Consider the following 27,836-nt stretch of genomic DNA (forward strand, 5'->3'; position numbering starts at 1 on the left):
CTCCCCATACGCCTTTTCCCCTGTTTCCCCCTGCCACATGTTGGGGTTCACTGACCGGATGGAGCAGCTGGTAGATGCTGAAATCAAGTTTGCCCCACTACCTTCTCCCATCATTCGCCCCCAGCATCAAACTGACCCTGTTTTTACTGAACCGCTGAAAGTAAAACGCCAGGCACCTCTGCCCCCTCAAGGACGGCAGCTAACTCCTTCTCACCAGACTGATAAGTATGCTTGTGTACAAAATGAAACAAGCTTTAACTGATATGTGCTGGGCCCAGGCTGCATGCCTAGTGGCACTCATGACTATTTCCAGGCCAAGCCTGGGCCCTGTGTATTCAATTCTTTGTCAATCAATGTTGTGATAGGTAATAGAAAAATAATGGTGAATCCACTAAGTAAGAAGAAGCACTTAACTGCCAACTTAGCAAATTTAGCATCCATTCCTCGTCAGCCACAGCCTATCCCAAAAAAACGAGACAGATAATTATTTTAACACACTAACATTAACCATTTTATTATTAAGCACAATCGTGACCTCATGTTTTTAACTGAAATCTGGTTAGACTATAATAACAGTGATGCTGTTCTTATAGAGTCAGCTCCCCCTAACTTCAATTTTATGAGTGAGAATAGAGTGAATAAGAAAGGAGGTGGAGTCGCCATTTTGTTTAATGACTCGTTCCAATGTACTCAAATATCTTATGGAAACTTTGCTTATTTTGAATATGTGGCTCTTCAGCTAAGGTCCCCCTCTCGACCTATATTTCTAATTATCTACAGGCCACCTAAATACTGTGCATCCTTCTTTGACGACTTTAGTGAACTGCTGTCTATAATCTGTATTAACTTTGATTGTGTAGTTATTGCTGGTGATTTCAACATTCATGTTGACAACCCCCAGGATAGAGGGACCAAAGAACTGTGTTGTATTTTTGAGAACTATGGACTGACTCAGCATGTGACGGAGCCCACACACAAGGGGCACACTCCAGAATCTCGAAGGGTTTGAACATTTCCAAGGTTGTGGTGACTGATGCTGCTCTCTCTGATCATTCCTGTGTTTTCTTTAATGGCACTATCTCTGTGCAAAAAAGTGTCCAAACAAAGTTAATAAGAAAATGGTATATCACTGACAACACCAGTGAAACATTCATTCAGCTTTTCTCGTCCACACCCACCCTCTCAGGGGTCTCAGTCACTGAGCTTGTAGACAATTTAAATTGTAAAATTACAAATGTTATTGATGCCATTAAGGTAAAAACTGTCTCTGATAAGAAAAGATCTCCATAGAGAAATGCCATACTGGTAAGAACAGAAAAGAGTGTCGAAAAGCAGAACGCAGATGGCGAAAAACTAATCTCCAGGTCCACTACAACACCTATAAAGAGAGACTTTGTATTTATAATTTGGAACTGAGGCGGTCCTTCTTCTTGGACATTATTGTCAAAAACAATAATAACGCACGTGCTTTGTTTGCTACTGTCGATAGGTTAACAAACCCTCCAGTACCAGTAGCATCTGAACTTTTATCCACCAAGGCCTGCAATGATTTTGCCACCTTCTTCAAAGACAAAATTCAGAAAATTAGACAAACAATCAGTGCTTCCATATCGAGTACAGGGTATGTGTTGTCACAGTGTCCAGGCAAAACAAATTACAATATGACCCAATTTCATATGATTAACCGTAAAAACCTGGAGGACGTTATACAACATCTGAAAACCTCCTCCTGCTGCCTTGATATTCTACCAACGGGCCTTTTCAAAAATGTTTCAAATTGTTTGGCTACAGATCTTCTACAGATTGTAAACACGTCTCTTCTCTCAGGTGTCTTCCCACAGGCCCTGAAAACTGCAGTCATTAAGCCACTCTTAAAAAAAAACAATCTAGACACGTCACTAATGAGCAACTATAGGCCGATATCAAACCTTCCATTTTTAAGTAAAATTATTGAAAAACCGGTTTCTCAACAACTCAACCTTTTCTTGTCACTAAACAACAGTTTAGGACAAGCCTGGGCCCTGTGTATTCAATTCTTCGTCAATCAATGTTGTGATATATATATATATATATATATATATATATATATATATATATATATATATATATATATATATATATATATATATATCTCATTCATGACCTCATGCATGAACAACACATCAACTAAAGCATTAGGTAAGGTGGGTGCATCATTATGCACAAGTTGTGTTCAAATCAGAATTTGCAGTGATGACCACATTTTTTTGCAGAAAAATAAATAATCATGATCATGCTTAATAAATCATAAGTCATAATGATGTGCCCACATACCTAATGCTTTAGTTGTGTTGTTCATGTATGAGGTCACAAATGACAGACTATGAACATGTCAATTCCTGATGATTCATGGAATATTAAGGAATGCAGTAACATAAATAATTAATTACATAATGCATAATAATACATACATCAATTAATTCATGCATGAATTCATGATAATTCATGTACCCTTACCGTAAAGTGTTACCAGTGTTATTCTAACCAACAAAACACACACACACACACACACACACACACACACAAATGTAATCTCATTTGATAGAGCAGATAGCTTCCCTATTGGAAACATTCATTCCGTATATTTGTTAGAGGAGTGAATTTGCTCAATAATCAATGTGTTGGCTGAAAGCCTACTCTGAAATTGCGCACAGGTGTCAGCAAAATTGGCCCGTGTGACAGATCTGCTTCACATTTTCAGCAGGGCAGTGGAGCGGCTGTGGGTTGACTCTCCACGGTTGTCATGGGCTTTATTTAAGTCCTAACGTGAAAAAGCTTAACGTGGTTTAATGTACCTAAAAAAACAGTCTGTGATCACCAAATTTCTCTCTCATATTGCTCCTCATAACCACTGAAAACTGTCAAAATATCTAACCCAAAGTCCAATTATTATGGACGTTATCTGACATTAAGCGTTTCTGCTTCATTGAGGCTATTGTAAGGAAAAAGCTTAACGTGGTTTAAAGTACCTAAACAACGATCAATGATCACCAAATTTCTCTAACTAATGCACAAGGCTCTAATTTTTCTAACTAGAGCAATATGAGAGAGAAATTTGGTAATCATTGATCGTTGTTTAGGTACATTAAACCACGTTAAGCTTTTTCACGTTTTAGAATGTCCCCATTTCCACCCAGCGCTCGTCCGCTGACTTTCCAGCGGACCTGGAGGGACTGGTTAAAATGAGACAGATAAGAAGAGGCATTGCAACAATGTTTACAAATATAGTCTACATTGTAATGCTGGCTGCACAGATTATGCAGACGCAGACCGCTACGATTGACTGACACACACACATACACACACACACATTGTTAAAAATCATACGCTGGACGCTTTATTACGTCTTTTTACATGGGTTTAGTTAATGATCTGGCTATAATAAGACCATGTTGGCTATGTAATCGCTGACAACCGGGACAATGTCATAGTGGTGTAAACTGGGACAGTTTACACCCGAGAGGCTTTTGACGGGACTTGGGACACACAATTCAAAATCGGGACTGTCCCGGTCAAACCGGGACGTCTGGTCACCCTAGGTTAGGGACAAGGGTTTGGTTCAGGTTGAGGTAGGGGGACACCGATCTCGATGGGTCACAACACTGGTTCCGACTCCTGTGACTGATCACGCAAATAAATAGCTCATTTTTTTGTTTTCATATTGGGGCTTCTGGGAAATGCATGGAGTTGCCTTAATTTATTCAGAGAGTGAATAAACTCGTGAAACAGAGAAGTATCGTCATGTAATCCATTGATTTCAACAATGTAACTGTATTCTAAATACCAACTATTTAAATTGTAACTGTAACGGAATACAGTTACTCATAATTTGTATTCTGAATACGTAACGCCGGTACATGTATTCCGTTACTTCCCAACACTGAGTATTGTTTAAATTAAATGTCCAAATTTAGCGTGCAAAACTTGTCCTTTTGATGACTCAAATGTATGCTATACAAAAATGTGTTTATGGTTAAATTGCTTACAAGAACACAACATTGTTTACAAGAGCAGATATTCTACATAGATCTAGCCTCTTAATTTTGATGCGTTAAACTTTAAAATGTACAAAATTTCCTTCCGGGGGACCCCACCCCCGGAGCCCCCTATATGGTCAGGGGTCCACCATATCCTTCTCACCTTTTTTACCCATGACCTGGTTGCATGCCTGTTTTATACAACAGTGAAACATGTCCATTACAATTTTTTTAAATTTTGTTTTACTTGTTTTTCAGTTTCATCTCTGGTAAGCACAACTTTATTCTTTGAGCCATCATATTGGATGTGCAAACAAGAATTCTGTTGTTGGTGTGCAGTCTCTTGCATCACACAGCATGTTCAGATATCTTTGTTTTTGCATCTGAGTGTGAAGTCTACCACCTGGGGCCAGACGGAGCCATGCACCCAGATGGCAAACTCCGCTTTAAAGAGGACAAGGTGAGAAGTCATGTTAGCTCAAAGACTTAAAAGTCCTTTTGGTTGGCTGCCGTCCCAAAATAAGCTTATCTGCCTTGTTTGCCGTGGGCCTCATCAATGAGCTACAAATGTACCGGGGTCAAAGGTATCAGGCCAAGCAAATAAACAAGTGACAACAGTGGCCTTTCATCAAACAAGCAAAACTACTGTTTGATGGTTGCTGGGAAACTGGACAGCAGACCTCATGCAGACACCCTACCAACTGCTTTTCTTATGGTGCTTACCCACTGATAGTACCAGCTCTGCCCGTCTTCCATTTTCCATTGCAGATTTAGTGAGGCGAGCGTGGCTGGTCGTCATAGCAACGCCGTAGGAAACTGCCGTGACCTAACGCGACACACACACAGAACATCGAAGGTGTGTTGTTTTTGATTAATTTTACATGTTAGAAAATACTTGTTGAAAACATGAAAAAATAAATAAAAAATAAATACTGTAAAATGTGTAGTACTCAATTGTGTCTGTCATTAACGTAACCCTTCCTCTATTACAGTGTGGAGAACAAGTATTTGATACACTGCCGATTTTGCAGGTTTTCCCACTTACAAAGCATTCTGTAATTTGTATCATAGGTACACTGTGAGTGACGGAATCTAAAACAAAAATCCAGAAAATCACATTGTATGATTTTTAAGTAATTCATTTGCATTTTTTGCATGACATAAGTATTTGATACATCAGAAAAGCAGAACTTAATATTTGGTACGGAAACCTTTGTCTGCAATTACAGAGATCATACGTTTCCTGTAGTTCTTGACCAGGTTTGCACACACTGAAGCAGGGATTTTGGCCCACTCCTCCATACAGACATCCTCCAGATCCTTGGATCCTGGGAAATACGGACTTTCAGCTCCCTCCAAAGATTTTATATTGGGTTCAGGTCTGGAGACTGGCTAGGCCACTCCAGGACCTTAAGATGCTTCTTACGGAGCCATTCCTTAGTTGCCCTAGCTGTGTGTTTCGGGTCGTTGTCATGCTGGAAGACCCAGCCACGACCCATCTTCAATGCTCTTACTGAGGGAAGGAGGTTGTTGACCAAGATCTCGCGATACATGGCCCCATCCATCCTCCCCTCAATACTGTGCAGTCGTCCTGTCCCCTTGCAGAAAAGCATCCCCAAAAAATGATGTTTCCACCTCCATGCTTCACGGGTGGGATGGTGTTCTTAGGGTTGTACTCATCCTTCTTCTTCCTCGAAACACAGCGAGTGGAGTTTAGACCAAAAAGCTCTATTTTTGTCTCATCAGACCACATGACCTTCTCCCATTCCTCCTCTGGATCATCCAGATGGTCATTGGCAAACTTCAGACGGGCCTGGACATGCGCTGGCTTGAGCAGGGGTACCTAACGTGCGCTGCAGGATTTTAATCCATGACGGCGTAGTGTGTTACTAATGGTTTTCTTTGAGACTGTGGTCCCAGCTCTCTTCAGGTCATTGACCAGGTCCTGTCGTATAGTTCTGGGCTGATCCCTCACCTTCCTCATGATCATTGATGCCCCACGAGGTGAGATCTTGCATGGAGCCCCAGACCGAGGGAGATTGACCGTCATCTTGAACTTCTTCTAGTTTCTAATAATTGCGCCAACAGTTGTTGCCTTCTCACCAAGCTGCTTGCCTATTGTCCTGTAGCCCATCCCAGCCTTGTGCAGGTCTACAATTTTATCCCTGATGTCCTTAAACAGCTCTCTGGTCTTGGCCATTGTGGAGAGGTTGGAGTCTGTTTGATTGAGTGTGTGGACAGGTGTCTTTTATACAGTTAATGAGTTCAAACAGGTGCAGTTAATACAGGTAATGAGTGGAGAACAGGAGGGCTTCTTAAAGAAAAACTAACAGGTCTGTGAGATCCAGAATTCTTACTGGTTGGTAGGTGATCAAATACTTATGTCATGCAATAAATTGCAAATTAATTATTTAAAAATCATACAATGTGATTTTCTGGATCTTTGTTGTAGATTCCGTCTCTCACAGTTGAAGTGTACCTATGATAAAAATTACAGACCTCTACATGCTTTGTAAGTAGGAAAACCTGCAAAATCGGCAGTGTATCAAATACTTGTTCTCCCCACTGTATATAAAAACTATGTTAACAAGGGGGTGACAAGCTGTGGCTGGAAATCGGAAGAAGGGTTAAAAATAGTTTTAACATGACTTTAAAATTGACATCCACCGAGCCGAAATGCTTATGTTATCAATAGTTAGCTCGTTCTGGTTTCCTAACTGCATCGCTAGTTATAGGAGCTTAGCTAGGAGCTTCATGGAGACAGCTAAAGACTATGTCAGCTGCCCTACAGCTGTCAGAGTTAGCTTTGACTTCATATATTACCTTCTAACAGCTGTAGTCTCAGTAACGTGACAATTTGCAAGAAACAGGTTGCCTATAAATCACTAAAATAGTAGTGGCAGCACCATTTGGCTTAGTTATCAATGCCGTTAGCATTGTGGCTAACACTATTGTTACTTAGTTTATGACATATCGTTTCGGCTGTGCTTTCTAACATGATGTCATTGTGCTAACCAAGCACCGTTAGCCTTTACAACAGAGCCCGCTTTACTACACTTGTTAGATAATGTTTCATTACAGAGTTTTCTGTTGATTTGTGTTTGTCGCTGTGTGCGTGGTGGAAAATAATGTAAACAGAGAGCGGCGTGCCAGAAATGCAATGTGCCATGACGTAGATCCCCTTCAAGGCCAGGCTGATGTTGGAAGTCCCTCTAGTGGACAGAAGGTGGAACAACAACCACATGCTTATAGTGGCATTGACAATGCATTAGCCTGAGTAGTCTAGTACATATTTATAACAGGCTGCATTTAAGCATTTAATATTCAAATATTAATTGAATATTTAAAAAAAATAACAAATGAAATTCGAATGGTATTATAGAGGAAGACTGACAGCTCTATACGCCAGTAACCTAGATTAAATTAAGTCCTCCTTCCATTTAGCGTCCGGTTTTTATTTCTTTTCAGTCCGTGTTTGTGTTGGCCTACTATTTTCCTTATCTTGTCCCCCTGTACTTGTGTAAAGCGTCCTTGGGTTTCATGAAATGCACTATATCAATCAAAGTTATTATAACAAATGCAACGATGCATCTGTAACGTATTCTCTTATTATAAACGAATGATTTTCTGTGCGAGCAAAATATTCAACGCTAACTCAGTAATCTACAATGGGCAATAAAGCTTTTCGACAGCAGGTGTGGTAAAAACACTACCGCTTTAGTCCAAAGCAGCTGCTAGAATCAACACAAACTGAAAGTTACATACAGCCACTTTAAATGCCTTAAACACAAGCAAAATAGCTGTCACTAACTTACCTTATTCAGTATACTATTGTTACCGATACAACACCACCATAAAACTCTGAGTAGCCTACCACACACATTTCTATTACCAGCCAACAGGCCGGGTTTACACAATCCTCATTGCAGCTTTGATACATCAGCTCATATTTGCAGAACAGCCATGTAGAAGGGGCAGATACAACACAGCCAGCTACACACACACACAAACAGAAAAATGTAGTCATATCTGTAGTGACTTTCAACAAAACAAATATATATATTAATACAGTTTAATAATCTAATATAATAATAATAATAATAATAATAATAATAACAACATAATTATTTATAAATAAGCCACTGAGGGGCGAACGGGTGAACCTGTTTCAGAAGTGTTTTCTGGGCAAAATAAACCAATGTCCGGTGTGCTGTACTTTGGATTCAGCAATCCATTTATTTACAATTCTGTAATCAATATGCTCAATGTAATGTTCTACTAAAAGTCGGAGACGAGAGGAAAGTTCTCACACTAACTGGTTTGTTAAAGTACTCGAAACAGTGCAGAGAAAATGTACAGATGTGTCAGAGTTTTAAGTAAAGCACTTTGAATTGCCCTGTTGCTGAAATGTGCTATACAAATAAAGCTGCCTTGCCTTGCCTTGCCTTGCCTTGCAGAAAACGGTGCTCACACTCAACAGCCCCGGTAACCACAACAACAACAGAGATTCTGTCACCATCGAGCCAGCTTCTGCTTTACCAACACACACTGACCATGCATCTACCACGCATTCCTGTGATTGGCTGAAATGATGGACTGGTTTTGCTAAACCAGAACTTCCAACTGTACAAAATGAATTTGAAAAAAATATGTGCACGGTGCGTACAGGATTACGGCTGCCGGCGCCACTCCACAGGGGCTCTTTCTTCGGCTCAGTGCTTTCAGCAGACACGCCTCCAACATCTTAGAGCAGACAATGCTGCTTTTTTTCACGATTTTGAAATATTTATTACTTATTTTAGATACTTTTTTTATCATTCAAATTTGGCTGGGTGGTTTTATAACACATTTTTCTGTGGTGTGTGACAGACTCTAAACACTTTTCTTTTTGCTTTATCAGGAATTTAAATTATGCAGAATTAAATTAAACTTAATAATATCTGTATAAACTGAGAAAGCTACTGACAAAGTTTGGTTATTGGACTGACTGAGTAAAATCTTCATGACAGGTCCCACACGCACCCAAAAAAATTTCATTATTTTGATTGAGCACATGCATGCACTTATTTGATTGTTTCCAGATTCCTTTACTCTTGAATGACTTTTGTGGCTGTTGTTTTATTTGGGCGGTAGACAGATTGTCAAGGAATACGAAAACAACATAAGAAAACAGTCAAATAAAACAGTAATTGATTCAGGCGAGGCCTATTGCAAAATACGATAAATGACTCACAGTCAAACAAAAGTGTCTTAAAAAATATTTAGGTTTGAGGTTTATAAAGGTCACTGTAGGGCTAATGAAAACTTTTGAGACCCAATCTAGAAATTACAGAACTTAAATAAGTAGCTTTGAGACAGTAGTTTCATTAAAAGCATACAAACCATAAAAATGTGATTTTCTTAATCAATCACATACTATAACTATATCATCTTAATAGGATGTTTATCTTATTTTTTTTTTTTCATCATTCATCATTATTATTGCAGTTCAACATGGACATGACCGGTTGTTCATTTCAAGGAGACATTCTTACAATGAACATATTGACACCACTAACAATGTTTATCTTATCAAATTCATTAACCGTTGAATTTGTCATACTGCAAATGTTCTCATGCGGTACATTGTGTGATTTCATCAGTGCTCATTGCTTTGGCAGGGTTCCCCTGACAAGCACACACTGTGATATTTTCTTCTTGTTGACAGATTGTTGATAGAATTCTTTTTCGATGACTCCTGTGTTTTCTCAATCACAGGTGGTAACAGAACTTTTATGTATATGAAAAAGCTTATACTTATACTAATACAAATAGTACATATACTCATTTATTTGAATAACTATTATTTATTGAAACAATGTTACAACTGCTTTACATTCGGGAAGAAATGAGCTGAACTCAGGCCAGAATAATAAAAACGGCAGTAATATTTTTGAACCATGTGGTTTCAAAGTGATTGTAAACAGGCCAGGCATAGAAAAAGAGACTTTCTATTAGTAGCAAGTTGAAATGATGTCTGTTCTGGGCTTTTGAGGACATGACAGCAAATGCAGCATCATCGTCGTACACTTTTTTGAAAATCAAGTTCTAGTGCTGTGTTTCTTTTTTCTTTACTGAGACTTCATAACTTTTTTTCAGAATTGATTTGTTAAAAGCCAGTAAAGTTGTGTCAGAGCAGACCCGGATTGGCTAATCGGGAGCACCGGGAGAATTCCTGGTGGGCTGGTCTGGTTTTTTTGGTTGCGAGGGCCAGTGGTCGGTTATGTCACTGGGTTGAAATCATAGTTGAATATCATGGATGCTGTCCCTGGGCTGCCTACACTCTCGAATGGTTCTCAAGTTACGTCCCTGTTAAGTTTCTACACCAATATATTTGAGTAATTTTATGAACAAGCAGTATTTTGGGTCACTATTAATATGTAGGCAGTCACAAGTTTAGAGGCTATACTTTGTAGAGAGCCCCCATTCATTTTCCATACAATTGAGTAGCAGGGCAGGAGGGCATCTGTTGGGTGCGTACCTCAGCACTATAGCCTATACTGCAAATAAAAACTGATCTCAGTCAGTCAGTGAAGCAGAGTGGAGCGACAGAGAGGTGGACATGCAGCGAGAACACACAACAGTATTGTGCAGTAAGGGACATGATTATAAAGTAGTATACATTTGGATGTTGATTACATCCTTCCTTAGTTACTCTATCCAAAAACAGCTTTGCTGGATCATTTGACTGGGTGCGTGCGTCAATTTGTACATGCCTCATTTATACAGTTTTCGGCCATTTAAACAATAGGCGTACTTCAAAACTTGCGCATCAGCCGATTTCAGTGCGCAGGCCTTTGTAGCCTTCAGCATTTTTGTCTGAAAAAAACGCTCTGGTTGTTGAGTGATGAGCAGCATGTCTCAACATCAGAAGATACTGCAGGCTTACATTCCTAAAATGTTGAGGTAAAAGGCAACCAGCCAAAGCAATTACTACAGATGATGCAGATGTTGCAAGCACCACCAGGGTTGCCAGGTCTGTTGTATTGTATTTCTGAAGTGTCTCGTCTTGTCATTATTATTGTTAACGTATTTAACACTTCAGCAGAGGTATTAATTTATAATAGGCTAAGTGGCTTGACGATTATAAATTAATGTATTAACAGCTGCTGGTTGCGGGGTGAGCTCCTCGACCAGCGACCAAAACGCACTCACTTCTCTACAGCACAAGCTCTCCACCGCAGTTTCCATGGGACTGCACCACCCACCACACAAGCACCTGCCAAACACAGCGACACAGACACGCGTTTGCAACAACATTTTCACCGGAGTTGAGGTAAACGCTTAGAAATAAACACTAGTCAAATATGTTGTTACTGGAGCTAGTAGGCTACCATCAAAACGTGGGATATCTAACCGGAAATGTTAGGTGGGACTGGCAAGTTAGCCGATAGCTAGCATGATGCCTTCTATTTCTAGATCTAGATAAATTTACAGGTACTTATCTGAACTAACAACACAACACATTGTACGCGGCATGCGCTGCGCTCACCGCTAGGTTGTCCTATTCCCAACTATATTTGTTGTGCTTGCCGCCGGGCTCAGCGCAAATTTACGTCATACATGCGGCAATATTTGAATGCACGTCACGTCTGCGTCCGGTGTTTACATCAGACGTGCAGTACATGTGACATTGTGGATACACAGTAATGATTTAGTGGAGACGATGTTTCTGTCTTTGAAACAAAAGAAAGCCTCGGCACTTGCCCTGGTTGTGAGGAGAAGACGGAGGAAGGCAGCAGGAAAAAGGGTGTGGGTGCACAAGATCCTCAGGTCCAGAGAGGAGTTGGGGGAATTCCGGCTGGTGAAGGAGCCCCGCTTTCCCTGTGACCGGTTCCAGGGGTACTTTCGGCTCAACAGGGAGCAGTTTGACAGTCTGCTGACGAGAGTCGGGCCTACGATTTCCCGGCTGCGAACAACATTCCGAAAGCCCATTTCTACAACGGAGCGTCTGGCTATTTGTCTCTCCCTGACGTGTGGCTCCAGACAAGACAGTATTGAAAAGTACTTCCAAGTCTGCCCCTGCACCACTTTTTTGTCTCCTCTCCTTTATGTACCTGTCCCTTAGGTTCTTCCACCTTTTCTTACACTCCTCCTCTAAATAGATGAAGACGTGTGGATTATTTTCATTTCTAAATAAAATGTTGCATTTCAACACTATGTGTCATTGCATGTTTATATACTTATAAGAGGTCTGCAGTCATTGCAGTTGGGTATAATAAAGCTAAGATATGAGCCTACATTCATACATGCATCATTCATTCTCTGGAAAACACTTTGTTAATGCATATGTGCAATTGATTCCTCCAAAACTGGAGCTTACACATTTAGAAATGGGTAGTTATTCTGTGTAAAGGCCATATACCTACCTATATACCTATATGTGAACTTCAATGAAAATGAACATGACTTGTGTCAATCAGTCCAAACATATTTTACATCATATAAACATACAAATACAATATTATTATTGTGTAATAACAACCGAGTGTAAATTGTAATTTCCCCATTGGGGATCAATAAAGAGTATACATTATAATTTGTTTTATAAAAAATACAAATATATCCTACAAATACCTGTATGGAGCTGTATAATCAACTTGGTATTTGGTTTTCGCAGCTCACAACAGTAGGCTACAGTTCTTCTCAGTTGTGTCAACAACACAAAGCAGTTTCACTATCTTGGTATAAACAATGGCGTAAGGACTTGTCAGTTTGATTCATAAATACTTGCTTTAGACACATTCACTGGTACGTGCTTTGGACACAAACAAAAGATTTCCAGCAAGATACACGATTTTTCAGGTTTAAACCAATTGTTTTAAGAAATGCACTCACTGTTGTGCAAATGCAATTATGATTTGACAAATGCACCAAAGTAACTGAGAAAAAATGTAACCTAGGATTGTATTTCAGTGGAGACATATATGTTGATTTCACATAGCTAAAACAAACCTGAATGATTTAAATTAAGAGGCTACAATAATCTACACAGCTGGCATGCCTATTATGGTGAAATATGCTTCCACAGCATAGTTTTGCGTCCAAGGTCTCTGTACGACCTCGAACTTGTAGTCGTAGCCTATACTTGCGCTCGCAAGCCATTGACAATAATGGGTTTCATAAGCGCAGCGCTGTCGTTTGTGCGTACAATGTGAAACGGCCCTGAGGCTAGTCTCCTGCACGTCTCCCCAAAGTTACGTCATCACAGAATTGCGTTAAAACCTCTCCGCTAATACCAAAAATGACAAAAACTGGCCTTTAACACTATTTGGAGACATTTCTAAAATGATATACATATCTTGAGTGCTTTATGTACCCATTAATCGACAGTGGTGGTTAACCTGCAACATAGGGCTTTAAGACGGGCTTTCATTGTGAAGGGTATACACGGAAGAAGTGAAGCCAGCATTATGTCAGTGTTTTTTTTAGGGCTGTCAGCGTTAACGCGTTAATCGCGATGCGATTAAGGGCCAACGCCATGCGATTACTTTTTTTTTTTAATCGCATTAATCGCATGCCAGCATGGCTTTGCGTCGTGCCTAATGGCTACTATTTTGACCCTTTGGCGCTGCCGTACTTCTTCATAACACATCTTCTGCTGCAGAATGCAGGCAGGCTGCCGGCATGGAGAAAGACAGCAGCAACACACTTCTGAATGGTGTTTTTCTTTTAAAAAAAAAACTCCCGGACGGCTCAGTAGACAAGTCGAAAGCCATATGCACATTGTGTAAAGCCGAATTAAAATATCACCGAAGCACGTCAAGCTTGAGCTACCACCTACGAGCTAAGCATATTAACGTGACGCAGTTTGATGCTAGCGGGCTCAGGCAAAGCAGTATTTTGGAGAGTGCTACTTGCCGACCTGTGGATGAAACCAAATCAAAAAAAATTACTACAGCTCTTGCAAAACGGGTGGCAACTAACTGCAGACCTGTCAGCATCGTAGAGGACTCTGGTCTTAAAGACGTACTACGGTTGGCATGTTCTGACCCGTCTTATACACTGCCATTGAGGGGGAGAGTAGTTTCACCATACACAGCCTGTATGACACAGAGAAAGCAGCTAAACTGGAACTGCTGCCGTGCCAAGTGCAAACGCTGTCTCATTAACCGGTGATCACTCGACGTCAGTGAGTAATCAACATTATTTAGGAGTTACTAAACACTATATTGACTCTGGCTGGACTTTGCACTCGTTTGCCTTAACGGTGGTTGTTAGTGTTACATCTCAGTCAATTGTTCTCAATCCTTGTTAAAAATGTAAAGGTTAAATGTCCTGCTGTGGCATCTGGTTTTTGGACCATTTTGTTTGTACTGTGTAAGCAACGTGTTAGTGTTACATCTCAGTCAATTGCTGTGGTGTTTTAGTTAGGTACTTGGATGAATTGTGCAATAATGACAGATTCACACATTTGTTTACAGTAAATAAATAATAGTCAAGTTCATAAAGTCACTTTCTTTGCATTCATTTGATTCCCAATCAAGATATACTGGTAAGAACTGCTTTCCATTGTTAATATGTACTTACCGGTAAAAACAGTTCTGAAATGCAAAATAATAGAATTTTAATCATGTGATAAAACATGCGATTAACTATAGAACTTTTAGAAATAGAAATTTTTAATTGACAGCCCTAGTTTTTTTTTTCTCAACCTTTACTGTGCAGCCATTTGTGTTTTATCTAGTTTATTAATATCCAATATCCAAGGCTGTTCAAACTGCTCCAAATTCCAAACCCCAAGTTCATTGGATACCCAGGAAGCCAAGTGTGAAGTAGATCGGATGAAAGGTTCTCGAGATATGAGACGTGAGGAAGAAATTAAAACATATAAAAAGCCAAAAATGGTTGCCGCTGGAGAATTGAGACATGTAGATTCCGCCATTGCGACCGTTATAAAAGATATCGACAGCGCATTCATTTTAAAAGAGGAACAGTGAACCGCGATCAAGGCATTTGTCGATCGGAAAGATGTTTTTGCCGTCCTTCCTACGGGATATGGTTGTAGGTCTATCCAACTGAGTGCAGAGGCATTTTCTGCCCCATAATCACAGCCCAATGGAGCAGTATCAGACTAGGTTTTGCCTCCCTAAGCGAAACTTCTAAATCAGCTCACTGTCAGAATAGACGTCCAGTGGTTTTGTCTAGTCAAGGACGACTGTAGTCTTCATGCCTTTTGTTTATATATTCTGACGCTCTGCCATCCTTGTTTTTCTTTTCTGGTTGTGTGATTGTTATTTTGTCCCTTATTATATTATTACCATTTATGCTAGTCTGATTTTCCAATTTACGCCTACTCCATGATAGGCATAAACGGTTACACCTACAGGGCTTATGTCTAATGGTGCACTAGTCCTAACGTTCAGTTGGTTGTAACTTTAAGTGCTAAGTGACAAAAACAAAACAAAATAAAACAAAGAATATCGGCTGATAAATTATTAGAATTTTAAGCTCTCAAAAATTGAAAGCAGTAATGCTAGGATTCTAATTTTAATAATCTTTATCAGGCAAACATTTTTCAACGGTTGGTCGGGCAACACTAGCAAGTTGTAGGCACTTTAAGTTATTTTCTGACAATTTATATATACGAATAAAATCGATTACTCAACAGAATAATTATGATTAGAATTATGAAAATAGGTTTTTTTCACAGGAAAACGGCAGTGAAAATCAAAAATGTCTGACACCCTTGAAGCAGATATGAACCCAGAAAGTCATATGTTTTACATTGAATGCAACATTTCACATACTCCATTTCCTGGCAAGAAAGCCTCAGATGACAAAACACAGCACGTGTGTGACAGCAAAAGCCCTGAAGCAAAGTATGCCTATATAACAGCACATCATGATGCAATTGTGACTGGTAGCTTGACTGTTACACTAATTAAGTCAAGCTGACGGATCTGGCTTTGGCTCGGCTCATTGGATCAACACTTTATTTCTTTGACAGGGACAGCGCACAGCTTCTTAATGATGCTTCATTCACACACTGTTCAAAAGTAATAACCGTAAGGCTTCTGGGTAGCTCACCTTGTAGAGCATGCACCCATATCTAGAGGTGTACTCCTCAAAGCTGCGGGTTCGACTCTGACCCTTTTCTGCATGTCATTCCCTCTTTCTCCCCGGTCATGTCTTCAGCTGTCCTATACAAATAAAGGCCTAAAATGCCCAAAAGATAATAAAAAAAAGTAATTACCGTACTGTTTTTATACATTGATTACCCTGTCAATAATCTCTAAACAGATATCTGCATATTAATGCAGAATCTCTAGGCAACATTACAAGATTTTGGTATTAGAACCTTCCTGGTTTATGTTTGTAGTCAAAGTAGTACCATGTTATCAGTCTTCACGATTGAGCGGGGTTTGAGTGCTTGCAGGTTAACAGTCCATGTGGAGAGCAAAAGAGACCCATTGGCCAAAAAGCAATCTTGGTATTTAATTCAATAAACTTTTTTGTAGTGTCAAATCATAACCAAGTTATCTCGAGACACTTTACAGATAGAGTAGGTCTAGACCATACTATAATTTACAGAGACCCAACTATGCAAGTGGTTTTATCTGTCAAGGTTTTTGAGATACCCACTTCTGAGATTTCGGCATTCATCCCAATACAATGACCTTTCATTTGTGGCGCTCACAGCGTGGCAAAGAGTACATATAAATCACTTTAATAAATGTGTCTTAGCTTTCTCTAATGTTGTAAATAGAGCATAGTAAAACACATTGTTACAAACAAAACCCTTTAGTTTTCTGTACATTTCCTCGCAGACACTCACTGCATCAGTGCAGGAAGTCGCATCACGTCAATGGATAGATAGCTGCGTTAGATATTTGTAAATTGCATTACATCGGAAATGTAATTGGTCAAAGAGACTAACAATGGCATACTTTTGGTACATTGGATTCCAATTTGGGATTATTAAATTGGATGGGCACCGGGCTTGACATTCTTGACTTCTGCAGCACACAAACCGGAACGCTGCAGGTATCGGTTGCAAACGGACAGTAGAACAAAAACACTGAGTTGTATTCTCACTTTATTTAATAACCTAGACCCCCACCACCAAGGGCTATGAAATAAAAAAAAAGGAAATCTCAAAATCGTACAAAAATCAGCTGCTCAGCAAAATGAGGCAAAACAGAAAACGTTGTGGTTTTGTCGTTCACAGCTGTACCTACTTTCTGGGGCAGACAGTTGATTGAATATTTCATACATGTTTAACACTGACGTGATTCTGTTGTTTAAAAAGTGAAAAACATCTTTGACATGTTTTACAAGTGCAACACAAATTGAAAATGTATAGTCAAAATAATGCACCATGAATTTAAAGCATACTGTAAGTGGTAAACAAAAAAGATCTACAGCATTCGCAGTGCATATAAACATAATAAATAACACTGGATACATATATGTACATAGGGCTGAACAAGGTCAATGCATAGCAAGGCTCCTTAATACCACCACAGTGCTGCTAACGCACGTACCTACGTAACCGCTATCTTGTAATTCCACTATCAAGAATTGGACTGAGCAGAGTATCATTGTACTGAAACAAATTATTGCACTGTGAAGAAAAAAAAAAAAACAGGAATACAATGGGAGCTGTGAAGACATTAACATCAGCTCGCAAGGAAGAATAGTACATTTGCTTTGTAATGAACGTGATGAATTGAGCTGCCTCACAGCTACAATCACAAGTCTGCTCATGTGAAGTTCATGACTTTCAGGGCCGTTAATCAGTTGTGCAGTAACAAAAGTGTTTTTTTTTTTTAAAATCAGTTATTGGCCTCCTATTCCTTCAAGTGGTGTCAATCAGAGCAGAGGATTGTTTAATTACGCTGGGTTTTATAATGGTCTTGAGGAAACAAGAGTGGGAAGTTTTGAGCATTTCTAAATTCTTTTCAAGTTTTAATTTGTGTACTCTCCCCCATCATTCTTAAATGATGGTAGTAACTACAGAGAGATTTGTTTGAGAGAGAGAGTATTTTTGACTCAGAATGATCACGAGTGTAAATGAAAGTGAATACAAAGGCTACTACAAAAACTTGAAAATGTGGAACATCCCAATGTTAGTGCCAGTAAGCCCAAACAGCATCATCGCTGTGGAGCAGGATGAATGTGGAGATCGTTTTCTGCAAATGTGCTGTGAAAATTCCCCCTGTGAAGGGTAAGGAACTAGAAAATGAAGAACACATGATGAAGCCTGGCGTTGGGGATGAGCGTGCGTCATCGTTGACCGTCACATAAAATGGGTGTTGCCTTGGTCAAAGCGTGTATGTATGTGTATGGGGTAGTTTACTAAGAAAAGCGGGGTCAACATTCATCTGTGGCTGTTGTGTCTCAAGGATGGGAGGGAGACAGGCTTGGATATGCGAGGGGGTAATGTGACAAAGAGAGTGAGATAATAGTCTACAGATGAGATCACAATGAAATTGCGGTGAAGGCAGCTGTGAGCACAGAGGCTGATGTAGTAGTGGCAGGAAGTGCCTAGTGAGATCAATAAAGATCATAGCACGCAACAGAACATAAGCCTGGTAGTGATCTAGTGTGGAGGGTTATTTTTGCTCTCTGTGCGATTAGGGTTATTTTGAGGTGCCAACTCTGCAGATATCATCCTGTCGAGTGGAAATCTGGAGAACACGTCACTTCCTTTAATTGTCCACGATACAATCATTGTTTTAAAAAACAATAACACACAAGAGTGAGTCACTTCTTAGTGGGGGAAAAAAAAAATCCAGTGATAAACAATGACTACACATAGAAAAACAAAACTAGTATTTAGAACTACTGCAGATCTTTGATATGTGATGAAGATGAAGCACACACATTGGCATCTGCCATGAGCTTTAAATAGATTATCCCAAATTGGCTTTGTGCTTATCGTTACATCAGTTTCACGTGCGGATCAACATTTCCCTTCTTTACATGATTAGTTTAATTCAACAGGGTCATGCTGAGCAGCCTGCAAACAAATGAATAAATCAAAAGGAATAAAATGACAACTGATTAAGAGTACACATTTCTAAGGGGGGGAATGCAGTCTTATCCTTGAGCATTAAAGAGCTCTATAAAAGAAGTCCTGCTATAAATTACGACAATGTCAATCACCACTTAATATGCGCTCAATCTCCTCTAGTCTCTTCAAGGCAGCTGCCCTTTTTTTCTCTATATCTTTAATCTCTTTAGTGGACTTACCCTTAGTCCGCTTGTCAGACTGGCTGCTGTCCAAAGACTCTGATTGCTCTATGCCCACACCACCTCTTTCTGTAGAGGATTTCCGCACATTCTTCTCATTCCCAGCCCCCTTTAAAACAGCATCAGCACCCCTCCCTTCCTCCTCAACCTCAGCAACATCCTCTGCCCCCCCCTTAACTCTCTTCTGCTTTTCCTCCTTAGCCAATATGGTGCCTCCCCCTGCTGAAGTAAGTGGTTGCCCTGCTGCGCTCATGGCAGCCATTTTACTTCGTACAATACTTAAGTGACGCCGCACATACTCCTCGTTTGGCGCCAGGGTCAGCGTTTCCTCCAGGCATCGCTCGGCACGCAGCAGGTCGCGCTCCTCAAAGTAGACCACGCATAAGTTGTGCTTGCCTTGCACATTGGTGGGGTCCATGCGCAAAATGCGTTCAAAGCAGGCTTTAGCGCCACTCGTGTCCTTCTTGTGATTCATGAGGATGTCACCCTTCAGGATTAGGCCCTTGATGTGCTCTGGGTGGTGACGCAGCAGCTCGTCCAACGCAGGCAGTGCATCCATCTCACGTTTGGACTGAGAGTAAAGCAATGCCAGGTTAAACAGGGCACTGCGGAAGCCTGCTTGCAAACTGATGGCTTTACGCATCCAACGCTCAGCTGCAGCATTTTCGTTGGCATCCATGGCCAGCATGCCGAGGTTGAAGTAGCCGTTGGCATCATCAGGCTCCTCCTCTACGTAGATCAGGAAACGACGGTTGGCCTCAGGCCAGAACTTTGGCTCACCTGCAACAGAAAGCAGACATAATATAAGGTGTCATTTATTTATTTTTATAATCCACTACTAACATTCAACTACATAGTCTTGCCTTACAGATCTTTAAAGCCTGGGTTAGGGTTAATGTTTTGAATCAACGTTACAATCAAGGTCAGAGTTTGGGCCAAACCATGCTCTCACGTTAAAAAAACAGATCATAGAGAATGGGGGAATTAAAAAAGTGGAGCTTGTTGGATGCCTGGGTGACCTAGTGGTAGATCGCCCATCCATAGATAGATGCTCAGTCCATTACGCAGTGGCTGTGGGTTCGATTCCGACCTGCGGCACTTTCCTGCATGTCATTCCCTCTCTTCCTCCCCTTTCAAAGCTGTCACAAATAAAGGCCTAAAATGTCAAATTCAAGTGCAATTCAGGAAAGTAAACACATACAGTAGCAGATGTAAAAAGGTGAGGAATGAGAAGAAAATAACGTGGCATTATTGGAGATCTGCCCACTTTAACACCTGGCCACCTGCTGCAGAAAATCTAAAAATAGATGAATTAGGTGACAAACACAACCCAGCTCTCCAAACATGTCTTCAAATAATTAAGAGAGCTTGTACTGACTGTTAAGCCCTTGACACAATAACCCGACGGCCAACCGCCGGCAGAAAAGTCAGTCGGACTGATCATTCGGCTCCCCGAGGTCCAAAAAGTGCCTCAGAACACACCGAAGCGACGCCGACTTTGCGTCTAATATGTCTCCATAACAGCAGATGGCGCTAATCTGTATTGTCGCCCAAAAAATTAAAACTGGCAGCTGATTGGACGAACGTGTCACGTGGGTCTCCGGATTTTTCAACCGGGCATAATGGCGGCTCGTTCAGAATACGATCTCATATTTTACGAAGCTAGTTCACCGAAACGTGTTTCTGAAAACATTTTAAGCGAGAAATAGGCCGTGCAGTTGCTGAATCTGTCTTCATTTCAGATCAACAAAGGTTGTTCCGCTCGTCATTTCCGGGTTAGCACTCCACCAATCAGATTGGTCATGGAGTCCTCTGACGCAAGTGTGTCACTACCTTTAGGGTAGGGGTGGTACGGTTCATGAAAAAACATCCGAACCGCTTGGTTTGGAGTGTGTGTGCGTCGCACGGTTCGTCAGTACACTGTTAATGAGCACTAACCACTTACTGCGGTAGTGCCCACTTTCGACACCCATGTTAAAACACTTACTGGAAACGACGAGGGCGATGAGCGTGACGAACGCAACACATGGCAGCTGATTGGACGAACGCGTCACGTGGTTCTTGCTGCTCCACGAATTTCAAAACAGACTCTAATGGCGTCTCGTTCTGAATACGATCTCGTATTTTACGAAAATAGTTCACCGAAACGTGTTTCTGACATTTTAAGCGAGGAATAGGCCACACAGTTGCTGAATCTGTCTGTTTTTTTGATCGACAAAGGTCAGTTTAAAAGATTTTCGTCAGATTTTGAGAGGCGCTGAGCCGACCGCTCCTCGGGAGTGTGGAGCGCTGCAGGTCACGTCACATGCAGAAATGTCAAGTGGAAGAGATAAGGAAGGCTGCCTGGAGTTGGAGGATGCTAGCGTTGTATAAGTCTGGCGTGTGGGAAAATTTTGGATGTCATGTTACCTATGATGACAGCGGAAATAAAACAATGGATAGAACTGCCACTGTGTGCATGTATTGTGCAACATGCGTTCAATATGCTAATTTCTGGAGTGTTAAAGATTAAAAGAAAAAATAACAAGAACCGTACAGAACCGAAAACCGTGACCACCCCTACTTTAGGGTTACTGCAGTGTGTCACGTGACTCTTTGTTGAACTCTGTTGAGATAGCCGAGTATAAACCATCGACCACACAAATGATAGAGTTACTGGAGAATGCAGTAAAAAATGTAAAAACAATCTTATCACATGTACATGTCTCAATGTACAATCTCTTATTACACAGACAATGGTGTGGTTTATGTCCATACAACCTCATACACATGACAATTATGTGTTCATAAGACTGTGACTGAAGAGAATCATTTCAAGAATGTGATACATCCAATTAAAAAAATAAAATCTGCAGAATGGAGGAAGCTGGCTGTATGAGTTTGGCACACATGGAGCATGTTGCGTAATACTATTTAGCAATTTAGACATGAATGTTTTAAGAGTTAACCATCCATCCATCCATCCATCTTTGGCCACTTATCCGGGGTCGGGACTCAGGGGCAGCAGCTCCAGCAGGGGACACCAAACTTTTGTAAACCCCTTGACTCATGAAGTAGCAATGAAACCTTTTCACCTTTGCTCTTTTAAAGGTTGACAGTTCAAGACTCATGCTGAGGTGAGCACACTGGAAAAGCAAAACAAGCTCTGTCGGCAAGAATTATTTTTCCCTAAATGACTCATCTCTGTCAGTTCTGTTTGAACAACTGTACATACAATGTTTCACCCAAAGTGCTCTTCAAATATATATTCTGCAATGGATCAACATGCATCAGGAATGTGCTGGTCGTAATGAGTGCATGATCACTGCAGCAAGAAAAAAAAAAGGGTTGGAAAAGCTAAGGGTTCACTGCATACAAGGGCCAATTGTTAAGAACCTGGTTACACCCTAAAGCTAACATGTTGAAAATGTCTTTATTAGGAGTAACCCCTTGAGATGCACCATCTTGTTTTCGAGGGGGTCCTTAACAATAATTGAATATACAGTACAATCATAATTGGACACAACAGTTAACAAAACCGAAACAAAAAAAACCAATCAATCAGTCATCATGTCATCAGGTAGTTATTATCTTTGTTCATACCAGTTGGCGTGAAAAAGGCTTTAAATAAGTGCCTAGTGCTTTTAATTAGCAAGTTACGTTAACTCCAGCCAGAGACTGGTTTAGATTTGAACTATTCACTTTTTTCATTGCAAACCTGACTAGGGTTGGGCATCGTTTGGATTTTAACGATTCTGATTCCAATTGCGATTCTTCCTTTCGATTCTGGTTCTTATCAATTCCGATTCTTTGAGGGGTGGAGTTGAAACGGATCACATGCTTATTTCACAAATAAGAGGAAAGTTTTATTTTGATTCAATGGTGGGTTGCAGTTTTACTGGGCTTTTTCAAAACGTGAAAAAAAAAAGTCATACTAGAGCGCCGCTTACTGTGCTCCATGGCTGTAACACAACAAGCGCCTGGCTGCTATGGAAACCAAAATTTGTGCATGTTAAATTTGGAACCCATGATCAGATTTGAAAACAAATCCTCCAAACGATTCCACTGGAATTGTTTTTTTTTTTTTTTTTTTTTTAAACGATTCCAAGTAGGAATCGGTTCTCGACAGACCTCACCAGGGTATCTGCACATTTTTTAAGACCTTTTTTTAAGTCCTCTAAAAAAGGAAAATGTAAGACTTTACCACGACAAAAAAACCTGAAAAAAGTTCAGCGCGACACAACACAGAATGGTGTGGCGAAGCGTAGTGCGGCACAGCTCACCAGAACCACGCTCAAGACAGGACACAAACCAAGTGCTGATTCGCCTTACAACCCTGACCAGTGTTGGGCAAGTTACTTCCAAAATGTAATACATTATTGATGATTACTAGTTACTGTCATTTGAGAGTAATAGTTATATTACAATATTACTGTCTTTGAATTCTAATGCTTTAAACTACTTTTGTTTGAGTTACTTTCACCAAAATAACAGTGGAAGTATGACTTGGCAGGTAGCTTGTGAATTTCACCGCGGGTTCAATAAAGTCTCATCTTTATCCACTTTAATACACCATAATTTATTAATATTATTTTGTATTATTAATCTGAAGCAGCCAAGTAACTAAAGCTATAAAATAAATAGTGAAGTAAAATGTACAATAGCCTACTTGACTCTTGTGGTGGAGTAGAAGTAGCCTAATAAGTAGGAGAAAATGAAAATACTCAAAAGCACCTTAATTGAATCGAAGTAGCCTACGGTATAGTTACTTTCCACCGCTGATCAAATGTAATGATATTACGTGTAGCAAGACTAAACATTAATTCTTGACATGTTTGTTATCTCTCTGTTGCTTGGGCACATTGCTTTCGGCACTGACAGGACACAGATGTCACTAGCCTACCGTCTCTGGTTCTGGATCTGACCACGGAAACAATGACGGGACAGCTCGCTTCAACACAGCATAATAACTCCTGAAAATAATGTCCATCTCGCAAATGTATCTGTCTCTGCAGTCATCTCAACCATCAAATCCAGCAACAGGAAATAACACTTTTTTTTCTGTGCCGAAAAGTTTTGCGGTGTTGGTGAATTCTTAGAAAAAAAAACGCCCCTAAATGTTGGGTTAAATGTGTTGTAAGTCACGTTACTGAGATTGTAACGGGTATAATATTACCAAAATTGTATTAGTAATACATTATATTACTAAAAAGGAATACATTACTGTAATAACTTTTGTAATGCGTTACTCCCATCACTGACCCTGACATGGTTGACTGTGTAGATCAGAAGATACTTATGGGCAAACTACTTGCCTGCGACAACACATACTTCTTATGCTTCTCTGCTTTCATGTGTGAATCAAGCGCTATGTAGGGCTGGGCTATATGGAGAAAATCAGATATCGCGATATTCTTGTCCTAATACCTCAATGTTGATATTGTGGCGATATTATAGGGTTGACAATTGGTGCTTTAAAGCGCCCATATTATGGTAATTTTCAGGTTCATAATTGTATTTAGAGGTTGTACCAGAATAGGTTTACATGGTTTCATTTTCAAAAAACACCATATTTTTGTTGTACTGCACATTGCTGCAGCTCCTCTTTTCACCCTGTGTGTTCAGGTCTCTGTTTTAGCTACAGAGTGAGACCTCTCACTTCTCTACCATCTTTTATGGGAGTCGCACATGCCCAGTACCTAGGTAAGGATCACATCAGCTAGCTGTTTCTCTAACTGCAGTCAGTACAAGGCAGGATTAGCCGGGAGACTTCTTCTAAACGAGGGCGCACTTAAAGATTAAACTTTGTGTGGAATACCTGCAGAACAGGGCCATGTAAGTAGTTCTTTTGTAGATTATAGTGAACTCGTGTGTGTGGTAGCAGTGTTTTGCCATTGAGAACGAGGGGGCTAACCACTACTAGCATGCTAGCGGTTAGCCTCCTCGTTTCAGCCAATGACGTAGAAAGCAGTGCAGATTTTGAACAGCTCACCCGGAGACTGAATGCAGGACACATTCAGAAACCCTATCTCACTCAAAACAGCATGGATGTTTTTTTTTTTTTAAGTTTGTATGCGTGTGGAAGCACCAGAGACACAAAATAACACCCCAAATCCCAGAAAAAGTGATTTTTTTCATAATATGGGCACTTAAACAAAAATATCTTCACAAATGAGATTTAAGATAAATAATCTTCAGTAATGTGGATATAATGACTAAGTGGGTAAAGGTAAAAATAATAGAAGAGCTAGAACAGTCTGGTAACACAGAAAATGACATCACTTTACTGTAATGCAGCCTTTCAAACCAGGAAAAGACAACACTTAAGCCATTTACGATATTACGATTTCCAAAATCCAAGACGATATCTAGTCTCATATCACAATATCAATATAATATCGATATATTGTCCGGCCTTAGCGCTATGTGGCCCATTGTCCCCAGCTGTATCGTCTTTTTACATAAAGCACACCTTCCTTCATGATTACAGGCTGTTTTCTTCAGCCACCCCCGATACTTTTCGTCCTCCAACCAATTGTCATTAAACAAACATTTGCCCATGCTTGCGATTTCACTTCAACCAAAATGCCGTAGTGGCGAATCATTAACGCAACGCATTCATCAATCACCTACTCGTCAGTCATCTATGGAATGATGCAGGTTGCACCCACATAGATCGAAGTGCTGCCCCCAGACGGTGCGCTGGTGAAATTGCGGTTGAAAAAAAAAAAAAAGAAAACAAAAAAAGGATGACGAGTCGGACTCGGTCCCACATGAAATTTAAGACCTCCTTATTGTAAATTGACGATTTTAAGACATTTTCAGACCTTAAAAATCGAAAATTTTATTTAAGGCTTTTTAAGGACCTGCGGGGACCCTGCTCACTCACCAGACTCTTGCATGAGAAGTGCTGAGTTGAAGAGCGCCAACTTGTGACGTGGGTTTAGCTCCAGGGCGTGGTTGAAGTTCTTCAGGGCTTCTGATGGGTCCTTCATCTCAATGTTGACGATGGCCAGGTTGTACCACAGGTCAGCGTTGGTGGGGTCAAGCTCCAAGGCTCGGAGGTAGGCGTCCCGGGCTTCTGTGAGCTTGTTCATCTTCAGAAGCAGCTCCCCTCTGAGACAAATACAATTTCACAAATTAAAAGCACATAAAAATCGATCAGGAGTCAAAGCATGGCAATTATATATTTTACAGGATTGGTGATTTACAGTATAAAATATTCAATATAATTCCTATTTTTTCTTTGGCAATCAAAGTCCACTTCCCCTAAATACCAGAAAGCCCAGACAAGCAGTGTAGGCAGCATTTTTGTCATGCTTGGGTGCAGGTGATAACTAGAAACAAGGATCTAGAGACACTGTAGCACTTATTACAGACCTTAATTACAAAGTAGAAAGGGATCTAGAATCTGAGATCTAAAGAGGGTATTGAATATTATATTTTGGAACTTTTTCCCTCCAATGGATAACGGGGATTGATGTGGATAAAAATAAATCATGTCATTACTCGGTTGCAGATGGAGCTGCATGTCAGTGTACTTTCGGTTACGGTTAGAATTTGGATTTTATTCCAGAGGGACCGCTTGCTAATGAAACAATAAATAAGAAGCCTAAAAGGATGTTATGCACATTTGTTTTTTTGTTTAATCAAAAATGTTATAAAGTAGTGACTAGTAATGGAACAGTTAAACTACAATAGTTACTTGGAATTCAATCCCAAAGATTAACTTTCTCACTTATGTAGAACTGAAACAAAACAGCACCTTACACCTTACCTGATTTACGTACAAACACTACACACTGTTACTAGCTATCAATGAGTTGTCCATACAGTGGGTGAGGTCAAATCAAGCAAACAAGAATATGCAATAAGCGATATTCGAGTCTGAATGGCAGTGCATGTTCACTTGAGTGAAAATGGAGATAGAAGAAGAAAGCCAACACAACAAAAATGTCTCACTGTCCAAAAGATTACTGACAGCACTGTAGATCTGCCTAATGTGTGACTCCAAAGGTCAGAATATACATATGGACAAAAACAAAAAAGCCCATTTAAGACAAACTGTTGAAAGGTTAGTTAACAATGATTTAAAAAAATATATATAAAATGTTGTGCTACTACACAGTTAGAACAAAATGAACAACATTTAAAATGGTTGTATGTCCTGTTATGTGTTTTAAGGTTGATAAATCATGCTCAAATACTGACATCTGATGGATACAAAGTTAAGTCTTGCCTGCTGATGTAGGCTTGTTTGAAGTCTGGTCTCATGCTGATTGCTTGTCGGTAGAGCTGGTCAGCCTCCTCCAGTCTTGATTCGTTGGCTCTGATCAGATTCGCCAAGTTTATATAAACGTTGAGATGGTTAGGGGCCACACGTGTCGCATACTTCTTCCCAGGAATAACCTGATGAGTGGTCAACAGAGAAGGCTTGATTGGAAAGTCATCCACAACATGTTTGATGACAGTCTGTCTAGGGCTGAACGATTAATCGTTTTCAAATTGATTTGAAAGAATGCTAATCGCGAAGGCCGCGATTAATCGAATGTGCAATATTTAGTAACTAATGAGCTGAAAAATCCATCATGTTTTTTTTAATCC

At 40.2% G+C, this 27,836-nt stretch overlaps 1 protein-coding gene across 3 annotated transcripts in view; it reads right to left on the reverse strand.

The window, feature by feature from the left end:
- Window positions 1-17,076: 17,076 nt before the first annotated feature.
- The window catches only part of tmtc3 (transmembrane O-mannosyltransferase targeting cadherins 3), a 44,071-nt gene continuing 33,311 nt past the window's right edge, over window positions 17,077-27,836 (reverse strand). For all 3 annotated transcript variants that reach the window (XM_078256516.1, XM_078256515.1, XM_078256517.1), the window contains 3 exons: window positions 27,472-27,641; window positions 26,122-26,348; window positions 17,077-20,033 (listed from right to left, as the gene is read on the reverse strand). In XM_078256516.1, coding sequence (XP_078112642.1) covers window positions 19,159-20,033; window positions 26,122-26,348; window positions 27,472-27,641 — 1,272 coding nt within the window. In that variant the 3' untranslated portion in view covers window positions 17,077-19,158. The remainder of the gene's footprint in view (window positions 20,034-26,121; window positions 26,349-27,471; window positions 27,642-27,836) is intronic.

Source organism: Sander vitreus, chromosome 8, assembly GCF_031162955.1.
Source record: "Sander vitreus isolate 19-12246 chromosome 8, sanVit1, whole genome shotgun sequence".
Lineage (NCBI taxonomy): Eukaryota > Metazoa > Chordata > Actinopteri > Perciformes > Percidae > Sander > Sander vitreus.